Source organism: Ctenopharyngodon idella, chromosome 5 (assembly GCF_019924925.1).
Source record: "Ctenopharyngodon idella isolate HZGC_01 chromosome 5, HZGC01, whole genome shotgun sequence".
In the NCBI taxonomy this organism is placed as follows: domain Eukaryota; kingdom Metazoa; phylum Chordata; class Actinopteri; order Cypriniformes; family Xenocyprididae; genus Ctenopharyngodon; species Ctenopharyngodon idella.
In genome coordinates, this window is record NC_067224.1 from 37,317,799 (window position 1) to 37,333,268 (window position 15,470).

Below are 15,470 nucleotides of genomic sequence, written 5' to 3' on the forward strand. Positions count from 1 at the left end.
TCCCTCAATTGTCCTCAGTGTGAAAAGATGGATCTCAAAATCATTCAGTCACTGCTGGAAAGGGTTCAAATATGCAAAAAAATCCTTGAAAACTGAAGAATCTGCAGGACCTGGAGGATTTTTCTGAAGAACAGAGCTCAGTTTAACTGCTCAGAGCAAACAAGAGACTCATGAACAACCATCACACAACAAAAAAAAACAGTCGTAGATCATCCAGGTAATGACACACAGTATTAAGAATCAATGGTTCCCAAACTTTTGAATGGTATTATTTTAATAAATTCAGCTTTTTTTTTGTCTTGTGGACTATATGTAATCATCTTATGTAAAATATCTTACTCAGGACAGTACTAAATAAAAAATACCATGCATTTTGTATGATCTCTCCCTTTAAAAAAAAAAAAAAATTATTCACATTTTCACAGATTCTGCAAGGGGTTCCCATACTTTTTCATGTAACTGTAAAAGCACACATGCATGTATATATTTAAATATTTATATATATATATATATATATATATATATATATAAGCTGTAAAGAACAGCAGTTATTTGAAATACATTTTTTTTAAACAATGCAAGGCTTTACTGTCATTTTTGATCAACTGAATGCATCCTTTAATACAATTATTTAAATTCTTTCATAAAATGTAATAGTGTGTATCCATAAATATAATTTGGGAACTAGATTTTTACATTTCCTGAACAAATTACCTCCTCAATGCTACGGTATTCTGAGTGGTTTTAGCATATTGCAATGCAGTTGCTAGAATTAACCAAAAAAAATAAAATAAATAAAAATTGTTGAAAACAGTTATATTTGGGATATTATAGTTGCCTTAGTATGATGTAGAAATAGCAAAGCTAAATCAGTAGGAGAGTGGGCCTGAATGCCAGTCTATTTCAGCGTCACAATACCAATCTAGCATGGCTAGGGCTGAAATAGACTGGCATTCATGCCAAAAGTCGAGCCAATTACACTCAGTGCTTGTACTGTGAATGGGCTGAGCAAGCAAAGCTAATATAGCTGAAAGCACAGGGCAGACACACTTCAACCTGGGCTCAAAGAAGACTTGAGACACAGCCACAAACGCACTTAGAACCACCGCAGAGCAAGTATGGAAGGAAAAACCTCTTGATTTAGATACCAGGTATTGGTGCGGTGGGGTAATTTCCCAGGAAGTGAGTAATAATTGGTATGAAAATTTTAGAAAAATTGACATGACATTCAGAGAAACTTGTTGTGATTCTTGCTCCAAGTGCGTGTGTGGTCGTTTGAGGATCCTGCGAGGCATTTTCTTCTGCTCCAGTTGCTGTGTGATGGTGGTAGAGTCTGAGAGGCAAATCACCTCGTAATGCACAGACACTTTTACACACACACTGCAAGACACTTCACTGTGACCCAAACAGCACTGCACAGGAACTGATTATCTGACCAAACACCTTGCAGGAGACCCCATTAGAACCCATTATTAAACCCAGTTTTATCCCTTACTTTTATTACTATAATAAACGTAAGGGTTTGGTAAGATTTTTAATGACTTTGAAAGTAGTCTCTAATGCTCACCAAGGCTGCATTTAATTGATCAGAAATATAGTAAAAACAGCAATATTATGAAATATTATTTCAATTTATTCCTGTGATGGCAAAGCTGAATTTTCAGCATTATCACTCCAGTCATCAGTGTCACATGATCCTTCAGAAGTCATTCTAATATGCTGATTTGATACTCATGAAAAATTTATTATTATTATTATCAATGTTGAAAACAATTTTTGCTGCTTAATATTTTTGTGGAAACTGTGACCATCACAGATATGTTTAGATTCCTTAAGTTTTGGTTTCGTTCTGTTCTCTGTCATATTAAGTTGACCTAGGGTACGTTTACATAACAACAACATACTAAAAGTTTTCCTTTGCGTTTTTTTGCATACAGATGACTATGTTGTTAAAACGATCCCCATTCACACAGATCCACAAATACGATTAAAAACGCTGTCTTATGCATGCCAGGCCAGTAGTTGGCGAAGTTTTCAACAAACTTACACTCTGTGTCCCTGCTGAATTAATATTAATATCAAGATTCCTTGCACCAAAAACAGCTGTAATTGTTAAATTACAGTGGTTATTTCTACCTTTTACAATTAAACAGGTTGTTTTTCGCTACCGTTAAGACTTCTACATGTAAATTAGTTTGTTTGGATGACATAGTTATGATTGGATATCATTTTTGTTTTCTTCTGTATGAGAAACAATTTTAGTTCTGTCTGTGTTGGGTCACCTTTTGATGTCCAATGTGAAATCTGGGTTGTGAAGCACAGCCAGTCCAGAAAAGTATTAGAGTCTATGTTTTCAATAATATATAAGCACTTCAAAATGACGACAAACAAAAAAGAGAAATGAATCGATGAAGACAAAGAGAAAGAACAATCTGCCATCGACTATAGCTAGAAAGGCAGTATCCTAAAACACTTTGTCAAACACTCACAGCATTGAACTTGTCTGTTTTTTTGGTTTCGGGCTCTTTCATAGTGGAGGCCAACAGCTCATCTCCTTTATAGTCCCTATAGAGCTCCGCCAGGGTTTCCCGCGTCTCCAGGTTTGTGCTTTTCAGATGGTATGCTGGGTCCAGTTTGGCTTTCTCTTCATCTGTAGGGGAAGGAAAAATAGACAGGGGCTCATAAAAGGGACACCTTCACAATACAGCAGTCATCAGATTCTGAAGCCTGTATGTTACATACTGTTCAAAAGTTTGGGGTTTTGAAAAATGTATAATTTTAAATTAAAGTGATCAAAAGTTACAGTAAATACAAAATATTTCCATTTTAAATAAATCAACATATTAGAATGATTTCTGAAGGATCATGTGACACTGAAGACTGGAGTAATGATGCTGAAAATTCAGCTGTCATCACAGGAATATTATAATATATATCATAAAATATATTCAAATAGAAAACAAAATTGTAAATTTGTACTATATTTTTAATCAAATAAATGCAGCTGTGGTGAGTATAAGAGACTTTAAACAAAAACAAATGCATTAAACTCTAAGTTTGTAATCATAAACAGGTGGGTATTGTAATGTATCATATGAACTGTGGTTACAATTATTTATAATAAAAAAAAAAAATTAAAAAAAAAAGGACAATGAATTACACTGTGTATTGAATGACATTTTGAATACCATTTTAATGCATAAATAATATTATAATGCACTATACAGGATTCAATAAAGACTGCTTTTATGGGTTTTTTGAGATTAAAATGTCTAAGGTACATGAGCCACATCATGAGATCTGCTATAACAACAGCACAGACAGTGTTATGGATCTCTCCAGCTAATTTAAGGCCGCTGGTCAGTGTCTACATTCTGCGATGACATACATGCACATTATCTTGCATTCCTGTCATGATGGTTATTTTTATGGCCTTTTGAGTATATTATGTTCAGGGATTCAAGTGAATGCACAACATTTATACACTCCTTTAGTTAATTCATTATGCAATGTGAATCCCTTACGAATTGCACCAAGTTCTACCTCGTTAACCAATTAATTTACTAAAATCATCACAGCTGGGTTAATTCAGAAGTAATAGGGCTACATAATGAAATGTACAGAATGGAGACTGTAATGTGAAAATAGCACACCTGAGCCTGGAGCTAAATTATTCAACTTTCACAGGTAAAGTCTAACTGACTGACAGTCTTTTTTTTTTTCTCAATTATTCATTTGCAATCGGTTTTATTGTGGAATACAGTACCGGGCAAGTGTGCTCTATTGTAAACTACGCATCAGTGTAATTTTAGAATTATTGATTTACTATTATCATATTTATTAATGTTTTGAATTAGCTTTTTTTTTCTTAACATATTTCTATTTAGCTTTCATTTATTTATTTATTTTATTTTTTTCAGTTTTAGTTTTAGTAATTGAAGACTTCAGATGCAAAAAGCCTCAAAGTGCCATCTGAAATTTTCTGAGCATTTTTATCAAGCTTGTATGTTTGGTTCAGTAATTTCACTTTAATGGCGATTAATAGGTCCTTTTTATTGCCATTAAAGTGAAATAACTGAACATAAACATACAAACTTGAAAAAAATGATCATTTTAGAAGAAAATTTCAGATGGCAATTAGAGGCTTTTGCATCTCAAGTCTTCAATTTTACCACTTGTATACATATATTAGATTTTTATTATTTCAATTAATGAAAATAATTTAATAGTTTTAGTGTTGGGTAACTATAACACTGCAACACAGAATTTACACACTAAACATACTATATACAGCATATTACGAGTAAGAATAGTATGCTATCCCCAAAACAGTCAAATCTTTGCTAAAACGAACTGAAATCTTGGTACTGCATTTAAAACACTGAACTCACCAGGGTCGAGGACTTTCATATTGTTTTTCACATGGAAGAAGTTGGAGACATTGAATTTATCCAGATTTGTAGGATCCTGGGATATAAAGTGACAAAATGAGATGTTAAATGACAACTTCAACTATGCACAGATCAGACAATTGTTATAAAACAACTCATATCATATTTTTCCCTAAATAGAATGACAAGTAAACACTCTTTAATGGATTTGTTTTGGCAATGTTTTATCAGTTTAGTGTAAATGTTGCTGAATAGACAGTTTGGGGGCTTGTCCGCTGCAACACACACACACAAACAAAAGAGAGTTCAGGACCTTCTCATCTCTCTCTCTCCTCGGCTCTTTGCTTGAACCACTGTAGTATCTGTTCCAAATAGGTCAGACAGTGAAACTGTACCTCAGCCCAATTCAGTCCTGCTATTTCAGCTAAACTCCCACTCCCAACAATCTCTCTCTTTTTAAAATACTTTCCCCCCCATTCTTTTAAAACTCCCCCAGCTTTCCATTCTCACATGGCAGCCAAAATAACTTCTGCGTCTGTCTCAAAAACTCTTTAACCCTTAAACCACGCCGCCCGACACCTCCCTGACCTGTCCTTCCTCGAGCTCCAGGGATAGACACGTCCAAAGCTCCCACTCTGAGCTATATGGCCTTATCTCACCCTAAAATAACTCCAAGTTCCTTTCTATTTCTCTGAACACCCCCATAACACCCATCAACTCTCTCCCTGACCCAAAATAAACCATGCAAGGACTTTCTATGAATACTAGACACTGTAGGTCACATGCACACACACAGAAAACACTGATTCAGCTTCCAGTTTCTTTCACACACACCCACGTTTCCCTGGCTGAAGGAAGGCATACCATAGACTTCTATAATTATATTAGGGCTGTCAATCAGTCATAATAACAGATTCTTTATTTCCATATCACTGCATAAAAATGCACAGGAAATGCAAACATAAAACTCAATGCAAATCTGTATAGAGTCTGAACATACAACACTGTTCAAAGATTTAGGGTCGGTAAAAAAAAATTGTCTTTTATGCTCACCAAAGCTTCATATATTTGATCAAAAACAACATAAAAACAGTAATTTTGTCAAATATTATTACATATATTTATTTGATATGATATATTTTAAATGTAATTTATTCCTGTGATGCAAAGCTGAATTTTCAGCATCCTTACTCCAGTCTTCAGTGTCACATGATCTTCAGAAATCATTCTAATATGCTGATTTGCTGCTCAAGAAACATTTCTTATTATCAATGTTGAAAACAGTTGTGCTGCTTAATATTGTTGTGGAAGCTATGAAACATTTTTTGGATTCTTCTGTGAATAGAAAGTTCAAAAGAACACCATTTATTTGAAATAGAAATCTTTTGTAACTTTACAAATGTTTTTACTGTCACTTTTGATCAATTTAATGCATCTTTGCTCAATAAAAGTATTCATTTTGTTTTTAAAAGAAAAAAAACAATCTTACTGACCCCAAACTATTGAATGTTAGTGTACATGACCTACTACACAGATCCTAACATGCTAATGCCATGTATAGATTTGTTGATAGAAATCTGATCGTGGTTACATAAGTTCTTTCTAACACTCAAATGGATTTACAGCGAAGCTTAACACAACTTTGGACAGTCGCCACATGCTGCTGTAATGTTTAATCCCATCTATTCAGAAACAGGCTGTGTTTGATTCATAAATTGTGCAGTTTCTCGATCACTGCTTTATTACCTTCTTCATTAAGAAAGTACAAAGCACAAACTCACATTGTGAAGGTTTTAAAGGTATATTTAGGGTCGAGTAGAGTTTAGCTCTATCAATGGCACACTGTCAAAACTACATACAATAACTTAACCTTGATTTTTGTTTATTTTCACAAACTGAGGGACGTGTTTGAATTGAAGAACTTACAATGCAAGTCAATGGGGAAAGACATTCCAGAAGGTTTCAAAGCAGAAATGTGCAGCTCATATTTTTGTTAAAGGGTTTATATTAATTTATCCTTACAATAATGTGTGTTATTTCAGCTTTAAAGCTGTCCAAACATCCTTTAGTGGTGAGATGCTACGGATGTCATTCCTGTGGGTGAATGTTTCTGTCAGTTTCTGTAATCCTTGCAAAAGGTAGCAGGTTTACAGGCTTTATGGGCTCATTAGTCATGACAGGAGTTTAAAGATTCATTTAAAAACACAATCCTCATGTTAACATGTGGCTATTTTTGAACAGTGGGCATTTTAACATTTATCCCGATTCAATGATTTGCCCCAAAACATCCTCTGTATGTGCTTCAGTGTTTTACCTAGATAAAAAAGCCCATTCAGGATATGAATAAATAGTATAAATAGTACAATAACTGAGCAGATATTTATAATTGTGGCATGCAAATTATTCCTTTCTGTCTGTCAGTCATCAGGATCAGCCTGACTGTCTCTCTCTCTCTCTCTCGACAGCTGTTAAACACTGAAGTGCATGTGAACTGGCTTCAACCTGACATTTCATAACACTGAAATCACACAGAAAGCACAGGGTTTTTGACACACAGCCACATACAAACTACAAACAAACAGGGCAATTGCTGTCTGAAATGGGAGTTGCTTGAAACTAACTTGTGTATAGAAAAGCTGTATTAAATCACAGCACTCATGTGACACTGCCTAATTATTCCTTAACAGTCACAAACACACACTCTTTGTCTCCGTCACCTGTAGTGTGATGAGATCCTGGCGGGTGAATGGTTCATCCGTCAGCAGGTCTTTATAACTCTTTGTCTTGATGTTGAGCTGCTCTACTGCCTAAACAAAACACATCCACAAGATTTTGACTATTCATGTACACATTTATACAGCTTAAAGAAGGTTAATGCATTGATTATAACATATTAATGTCAGTATGATATAAAAGGGAGCATGAACAACCGGATTTTCCTTGCTCTTTAGTGTAGACCTACATTTTCCACAATGCATGGAAACTGAACTGCAAAAATGGATAATTCAGAAATCATGGATATGATGTCACAACCACATTAATGACTTAAATTTGATCATATAGATTCAAAAGACTTGCAATATAGTGCATGAGTCAAATGGACTACAGTCAACACGAGGGTGAATACATTAATTATTTTACACTGATGAATAAAATAAAATAATTTTCATCAAATTAAATTAATTTTAATATAAAATTTTTTTTATTTATATAATTAAACAATATACATGTAGAAATATTTTATAAATGTATATTTAGGTAAACTGTTAGTAGCGAAAAAGGCTGTATTATGACTGTAAACTAAATTATCACTGTTTTGGGTCCAAAAAAACTTGAAAAACATTATAAGTGGATCTCATGGGGGAAAAAATAAAACACTACAGACGTGTACATATGGTCCTTTAAGTTGCATATGAAAAGACCTTTAAAAACATTCAGGATTTAGTATGTTTTACCTCATAAGAGAAAACATTCCCTGTGACTTTGTTGGCAACGATGTGGGAGTTGTTTGTGAACACTGTGTAGAGTACAGGACAGTGGTACTTCCCTAAAATACAGGAGAGGAAGACAGAATATCAACTGTAGAGGACTTCAATTCATTATCTCTTGTCATTAGCACATATTGTTGTTGACGCAGGACAGGTAAGAGGATCAAGAGCGCGTGCACACACACACGCACAAACATATTTACCTTCATTGTTTTTGCAGAAGTTAAGCTTGATGAGAGATTTAGCCTCAAGCTTCTAAAGACAGAAAGAGAGAGAGAGAAATACAGAAATTTAGGGAGTTTATGACTATATCTGCCAGACTTTGGCTCTCAGACACACCTATATTTTTTCAATTATAATGTAATCACACCCTGTGAATGTCTAATTGTGTTTAATTATTTAGCACAAATTAGCGGATTCATATAGGACATGTTTGGGCGATAATAAAACAACCTGAATACAACTCATTTTAAAAACCATCACACAATGCTGTGGATCTAGTATGGTTTTAGAGAAATGAAAAAAGTAAATTCCTGTCTAATGACATGTAGATGAGATAACAGCAAAGAAAGACTTCAGTTAATTGGCTAAAGTGCCAGTGGCCAGTTTTTGTTGTTGTTGTTGTTTTAGCATAAAGTAAAACTGCAAAACGATATTTAAAGGTGATGTAACACCGTTAAAAAGTTTGCGGTCAGTAAGATTTTTAGTTTTAAAAGAAATTAATGCTTTTATCCAGAAAAGACGCATTAAATTGCTTAAACTGACAGTAAAGACATTTAATATGTTGTAAAAAAGATTTCAGTTTCTTTTGTAATTGCTGTTGTCAAAGAATCCTGCAAAAAAATTGATCAGTTTCAACAAAAATAAGCATCACAACTCTTTTCAACATTGATAATATTAAGAAGATATTTCTTGAGCACCAAATCAGCTTATTAGAATGATTTCTGAAGTATCATGTGACACAGAAGACCTGAGTAATGATTCTGAAAATTCAGCTTTGCCATTACAGGAATATATATTTTAAAAGATATTAAAATAGTAAACAGTTATTTTAAATTCTAATAACATTTCACTGTTTTTACTGCATGTTTGATAAAATGAATGCAGCCTTGGTGAAAGACTCTTCAAAAAATATTTCAAAAAAATCTAACCAACCCCAAATTTTTGAACAGTAGTGTCATTTTTCAATGGTAATATAGCTTATTATTCAGTTAAACCGTAAGTAAACTATTTGTGGTTGAGTCTATTTGGTGTTGCTAGGGGTTTAAACTTGGTGACTGAGGATTGTTCTGCCTGCGGGATACATTTAAACTGACCACACTGTGATCCAGTGACACACTGATTCAGACTGTATTGGAGACAGGTCATCATCCCCCAGGATTTGTCTTTAAGTCCCTCCGTCCCTGGTTAACCCAGTAGCTGGTGTGTGATGAAAACACTGGGCGTCTGACTACTAGTTTCCGCCTCAGACTACAGACTGTTTGCGGACCACCTAATGGATACTGGACACAAAGATGGCAAGAACTACTTGAAATCACCAGCTGCAATCAGTTTGGCTGAATGCATTTTATCCATTAGGATTTAACTGCATCCTCATTGGCTTGATAGTATTGGCTAATATTACTTTTCAGCCTTGCTTAAATCAGCAGAACAGCTGGAGAAATGCATTATATTCTGATAAATGATTATGAATAAAGTGCATTCATGGATTTTGCACAGTAAAAGGTCTTATTATTAGACAAATAAATGAGGTCAATTGTGATTTCACTGTTCTGCGTCCTACTTTTTTGCATTTAATTGTCTTATTTATTCTTGTCTTTTCTTATTTGTTTTTAAATTACATTGTAAATCAATGTTTATATTTTATCATTTAATATAATTTTAGTTTTTATTGTACGTTTTATTTCTTAAACATCTGTTGTGATTATTTTACGATTATTTTTAAAACCATTTTATGTAAAGCACTTTGAACAACCATTGTGTCTGAAATGTGCTATATAACAAACAAACACACAATGGCATTCAAAAATGCAATATATACATTAAGACTGATACAACATAACACATATCTGAATACATGCCTTACTACCCATTTAAACACAAAATTGTAAAGCAGAACATATAAGAACATAATGTTTGCACTGCAGAACAAGTCCTGGCATGTCCTGAAGATCTCTGTAAAAGTCACTAACACACACACACACACACACACACACAGAGTCTGTTTTCACACAGTCACCCCTCATCATCTCCAGCACTTACTCTCCTCCTCTCCATCTAGCGAGACAAATCAATCATGAATACTTCAGATAACACAGTCAAACTGTGTGTACGAACAGAAACACACACACACAATCACAGAGGCATGTCCAGACATGCGCTCACTCACTCAGATGCATAGCTGTGAAGATGTAAAGCTGAATTACAGATGACAGCCATGTGCTTCAGTGGACACTGAATATGAACTTTGAAAGCAAGTAAATACAGGACGTCCTGAATCACACCCAAGAAACACTCTCTGTTTCTGATTAAAAACTGATTATGCATGCAGCATGCACACGCAGAGATCCTATAACTCCTATTCCATAAATTAAGAGTGCAGCGACGTGCGTCCAGTGAACTGATTATACAGCAATTTACACCCACATCCACTCCTGGCACACTGAACGCTGTTAGCCACCATCAGCAGGCTTGTGAAATATCTTCATACAGTCTTAATAACGATATCCAGATGGGTACAGTAATAGAGTATTTTCCCTCTAAGCGACACATAAGTGAATTTCTGAAGCTTGACTATTCTCCAAAATATAAAATGAAACTCAAAGCAAAAAATACCTACCGTTTGGCAAATATGCAATAAAATTTTAGTTATGTCAACATTTTATATGCAATATCTTACCAAAGTTGCACAAAAGTACCTAAGGTATACTGTGTTTTGAATGGTTTTTAGAGCATTCCTATCTATGTGGTTGCTAAGGTCTTCTGGGTTGTTGCTAGGTGGCTGGTTACGAGCAGTGTTTCTTTTTAGGATTATTTATATGCTATTATAGTATTCATTAATATTTTGAATTAGCTTCTATTTTTATATTATTTTAATTTACTGAATTAATGAATGACTCACTCATTTAAGGGTTAGTTCACCCAAAAATTTCTGTCATTAATTACTCACCCTCATGTCGTTCCAAAGCCGTAAGACCTTCATTCATCTTCAAAACACAAATTAAGATATTTTTGATGAAATCCGAGAGGTATATGACTTGTCCATAGACAGCAATATAATCAACACTTTTTAAGGCCCAGAAAGGTACTAAAGACATTGTTAAAACGGTCAACGTGACTGCAGTGGTTCAACCTTAATGTTATGGATGGACGAGAATACTTTTTGTGCGCAAAAAACAAAACAAAAATAACGACTTTATTCAACAATATCTTCTCTTCTGTGTCATTCTCATACGTTGTTTATGTCCAGCACTTCCAGATTTTACGTCAGAACGGCGACTAATTATTGGCTGGCTCCTGCGTCAGCATCACACGCATGTGTCGTGCTGCTCACGTGATCAGCTTTGGCCAATACTGAGCCGGCATTTGGACATAAACACGGAAGCTTTCACTGTGCTTACTGCGTCACCTGCATAAGGATAATGATAGGTAAGAGAAGAGAGTTGAATAAAGTCGTTATTTTCATTTTGTTTTTGCGCACAAAAAGTATTCTCGTCCATCCATAACATTAAGGTTGAACCACTGCAGTCACGTCGACTGTTTTAATGATGTCTTTAGTACCTTTCTGGACCTTGAAAGTGGTGTTTATATTGCTGTCTATGGACGAGTCATATACCTCTCGGATTTCATCAAAATTATCTTAATTTGTGTTCTGAAGATGAACAAAAGTCTTACGGGTGTAGAACAACATGAGGGTGAGTAATTAATGACAGAATTTTCATTTTTGGGTGAACTAACCTTTTAAGACAGCGACTTGCCACCACCTACTGGCAGTTTTAGTTTGATATTTAAATTTTTTGCCATCATTTCATATTTCTCTGCTGAACAATTTTTATTTAAAACATTATCTCATATTATAACATTTATGCCATTGTAATTGCATTCTTGCCACCTCTAAGCAGCATTAAACAGTGTGTAAATGCATCTAGATGCAGCTTGTGCCGTTTCAGTGCAAAGATGGCTTTTGTTGATACTGATTTCATTTGATTGGAATGATTGATTTAGTTTAATTTATTGCTTTATTTATTATATTAATAATTAAATTAATGGAATTTTAAGAATTTGACATAAAACATGAGACCTATATTTAATAAGGTTTGAAAAACCTTGCATTTATAAAAGGTAAGAAATGCACCTGAAAATCAATTTTAGGGGGCAAATATTGTCCCTCAATGGAAAAGGTGTGACTGCAGTCTAAGTAGAAGAGAGGGGGTACGCAGAAGGATGTTAAATGCCTCAGGGGGTACGCCGCTCCCGCTCTAAAAAGTTTGGGAACCACTGCCTTAGAAAACACCACCAAATATGTTTCTTCTTCTAAATACACTCGCAGTGCTCTTTATAACGTGTACAACAAGAGATTCTGGTTTGCAGCTTTGTATTCTCTAGGATGAATGTGCAAGTGCACTGATAGCATCATCTGGAGTTGATGTTGCAGTTTAATTATTGTCATTAGTCTTTGCCTTTGCTGAAGTGCTGGGCTTCTCCTTAAATGGAGTCTGACGCCCTCTAGTGGTTTAATCCATGCAGGATATTTGATAATGAGCTGTTGCCTTCAAAGATTTTGAAAAGTCTATTGGTCAACATCAAATAAATAATAAATAAGTTGGAATAACTGAAATACCTCTCCAGTTATGGGGTTGGTACCAAACTTCTTAATCCAAGGCACTATGCTCCTAAAGAGAAAACAAATGGTAATCATTTTCTGGCATCATCACGCCACTTAAAGGGTTAGTTCACCCAAAAATGAAAATAATGTCATTTATTACTCACCCTCATGGCGTTCCACATCCGTAAGACCTTCGTTCATCTTCGGAACACAAATTAAGATATTTTTGTTGAAATCCGATGGCTCAGTGATGCCTGCATAGCCAGCAATGACATTTCCTCTCTCAAGATCCATTAATGTACTAAAAACATATTCGCTGAATCGCTGATTCGACACGCTGATTCATAATGCTCCGAAGCTTCCTGAAGCAGTGTTTTAAAATCGGCCATCACTATATAAGTCGTTATTTTGTTTTTTTTGGCGCACCAAAAATATTCTCGTCGCTTTATAATATTAATTTTGAACCACTGTACTCACATGAACTGATTTAAATATGCTTTTAGTACATTAATGGATCTTGAGAGAGGAAATGTCATTGCTGCCTATGCAGGCCTCACTGAGCCATCGGATTTCAACAAAAATATCTTAATTTGCGTTCCGAAGATGAACGAAGGTCTTACAGGGTGTGGAACGCCATGAGGGTGAGTAATAAATGACATTATTTTCATTTTTGGGTGAACTAACCCTTTAAGATATGTACAATACTGTTCCAAAGTTTGAAGTTGGTAAGATTTTTTAAATGTTTTTGAAAGAAGTCTCTTATGCTCACCAAGGCTGCATTTATTTGATCAAAATTACAATAAAAACAGTAATATTGTGATATATTATAATTGTTTTTTTTTTAAATCACTTATATTTTAATATATTTTATTTTATATATTTAAAAAGTAATTTATTCCTGTGAATTTTCAGTCTTCAGTGTCACTTGATCCTTCAGACATAATTCTAATATGCTGATTTGGTTGATTGGATACTTTTTTCAGGATTCTTTGAATAGAAAGTTCTAAAATAGAATCAGAATTTTTTTTATAGCATGTAAATGTCTTTCCTGACACTTTTGAACAGTTTAATGTAATGCATCCTTGCTAAATAAAAGTATTAATTTCTCACCTCAAACTTTTGAACAGTAGTCTATGTAGTAATAAATATAAGGTACTATAAATAAGTATATTATTAATAGATGTTAGCTACTATAAAATCATGAATGATTCATAAATGACTCAATTTGATATACTCACATTAGGTCAAAAACCACCCCATCCAATGTGCACATGGGATACTCAAAGGGCTGAAGAGACAAACTATGTGAGGGATAAGAGATGAACATTAAGACTCATAAACTCATATATATATATATATATATAAAAAGCATAACACTAAAGCTGCTGTGTCATTTTTGAGCCCCCAAAAGGTTTCCAAAAAAAGTTTTATGAACTCCTCATCTTTAATTGAAAATACGAAAAGCCCTGTCCCAAACTCAAATGTGTATTTTTTTTTTTTTTAACTAACGTTTTTTGTTGTTGTTCCAACAAACAGAGCAATGCTTTAAAAGCACAATTTAAGTAAAGTCAACCTACTTACTAATGGTTGTCGCTGCATATTACATTGGAATAGGAGAAAATTATTTTAAAGTCACCAAGAAATCAAACTTGACAATTCTTATTTTTTATGGAATATTGCAGCATTTATTATAAATGATTTATCTGTGCACACATTATTATTTTTTTTAATTCATGTGCCCTCGTAATCAAAATAACTTCCTCTTGAGCAACATCTCATCTCTTCTCTGATGACATGTTTACTGGCGCGAGGGTGGGACAACCTGTCACTCACATGAGATCAACCAATAGCAAACCACAACCGTCCAACCCCTGATGGACAAAATCAAGTCCCGCTCTATATTTTTCCTTATTCAAGAAGATGTTTTACTTAAATTTATGTCACAATGAGGAAGAAAAGACTATCTCAACTTCTGTTTCATGCAGACTTTAACATTTTTTGGGAAAAAATGACAAAGCAGCTTTACCTCAAATAAAAGCAATGACAGTATTATGAAACCCCAGATCAGCAGTTATGAAAGCAGGATCTATTGTACTAGACCTAAATTAGGGAAAAGAAGAAACACAAAGGACTTTTCTATCAAACATGAAAGAAGCGTTATGCATTTCTAAACTCACCTGCAATGATCAAAGGGCAGACGTCTGAAATTGTCTCGTGGGATTTCTATAAACAAGACAACAAAGGGGGAAAAGCATCAGCAATATCAAAATCAAAGTGCACAAATAAGTCTATATGTGATGCAATCAATCAAACAACACAGTGAGAGACAAGAAAACTAACAGCATTACATACGCTATTTTATTTTATATAAAATATATATTTTTGTAGAAACCATGATACATTTTCAAGATTCTGTGACAAACAAAAGGTTCAAAAGAACAGCATTTATTTAAAATAGAAATATTTTGTAACATTATATATCTACTTACTGTTACTTTTGATCAATTTAATGCATCTTTACTGAATAAAAAGTATAAAATTCTTTCAAAAAAGAAACTCTTACTGAACCCAAACTTATGAACAGTAGTGTACAGAGTCCGAGAGCCTGATTTGTTTATTCATTAAGGCCTGGAAATATTTTCCAAGACTGTGAAAACCCTGAAATTTCAAATCTAACAATCTGTAATGTGCTGTAATAAATATGTAATAAAATGTTTCCTCACTTCTAAACCAAGGTAAACTAAAGGTATCATTTGATTTACTCAT

At 34.2% G+C, this 15,470-nt stretch overlaps 1 protein-coding gene across 1 annotated transcript in view; it reads right to left on the bottom strand.

The window, feature by feature from the left end:
- The window catches only part of ppil2 (peptidylprolyl isomerase (cyclophilin)-like 2), a 37,884-nt gene that overhangs the window by 21,670 nt on the left and 744 nt on the right, over nucleotides 1–15,470 (bottom strand). Inside the window, exons 3-10 of the mRNA XM_051895293.1 lie at nucleotides 14,882–14,927; nucleotides 13,943–14,005; nucleotides 12,720–12,771; nucleotides 8,083–8,134; nucleotides 7,847–7,938; nucleotides 7,109–7,198; nucleotides 4,392–4,467; nucleotides 2,490–2,650 (exon numbers count right to left, since the gene is read on the bottom strand). Of these exons, the coding sequence (XP_051751253.1) occupies nucleotides 2,490–2,650; nucleotides 4,392–4,467; nucleotides 7,109–7,198; nucleotides 7,847–7,938; nucleotides 8,083–8,134; nucleotides 12,720–12,771; nucleotides 13,943–14,005; nucleotides 14,882–14,927 (632 nt within the window). The remainder of the gene's footprint in view (nucleotides 1–2,489; nucleotides 2,651–4,391; nucleotides 4,468–7,108; nucleotides 7,199–7,846; nucleotides 7,939–8,082; nucleotides 8,135–12,719; nucleotides 12,772–13,942; nucleotides 14,006–14,881; nucleotides 14,928–15,470) is intronic.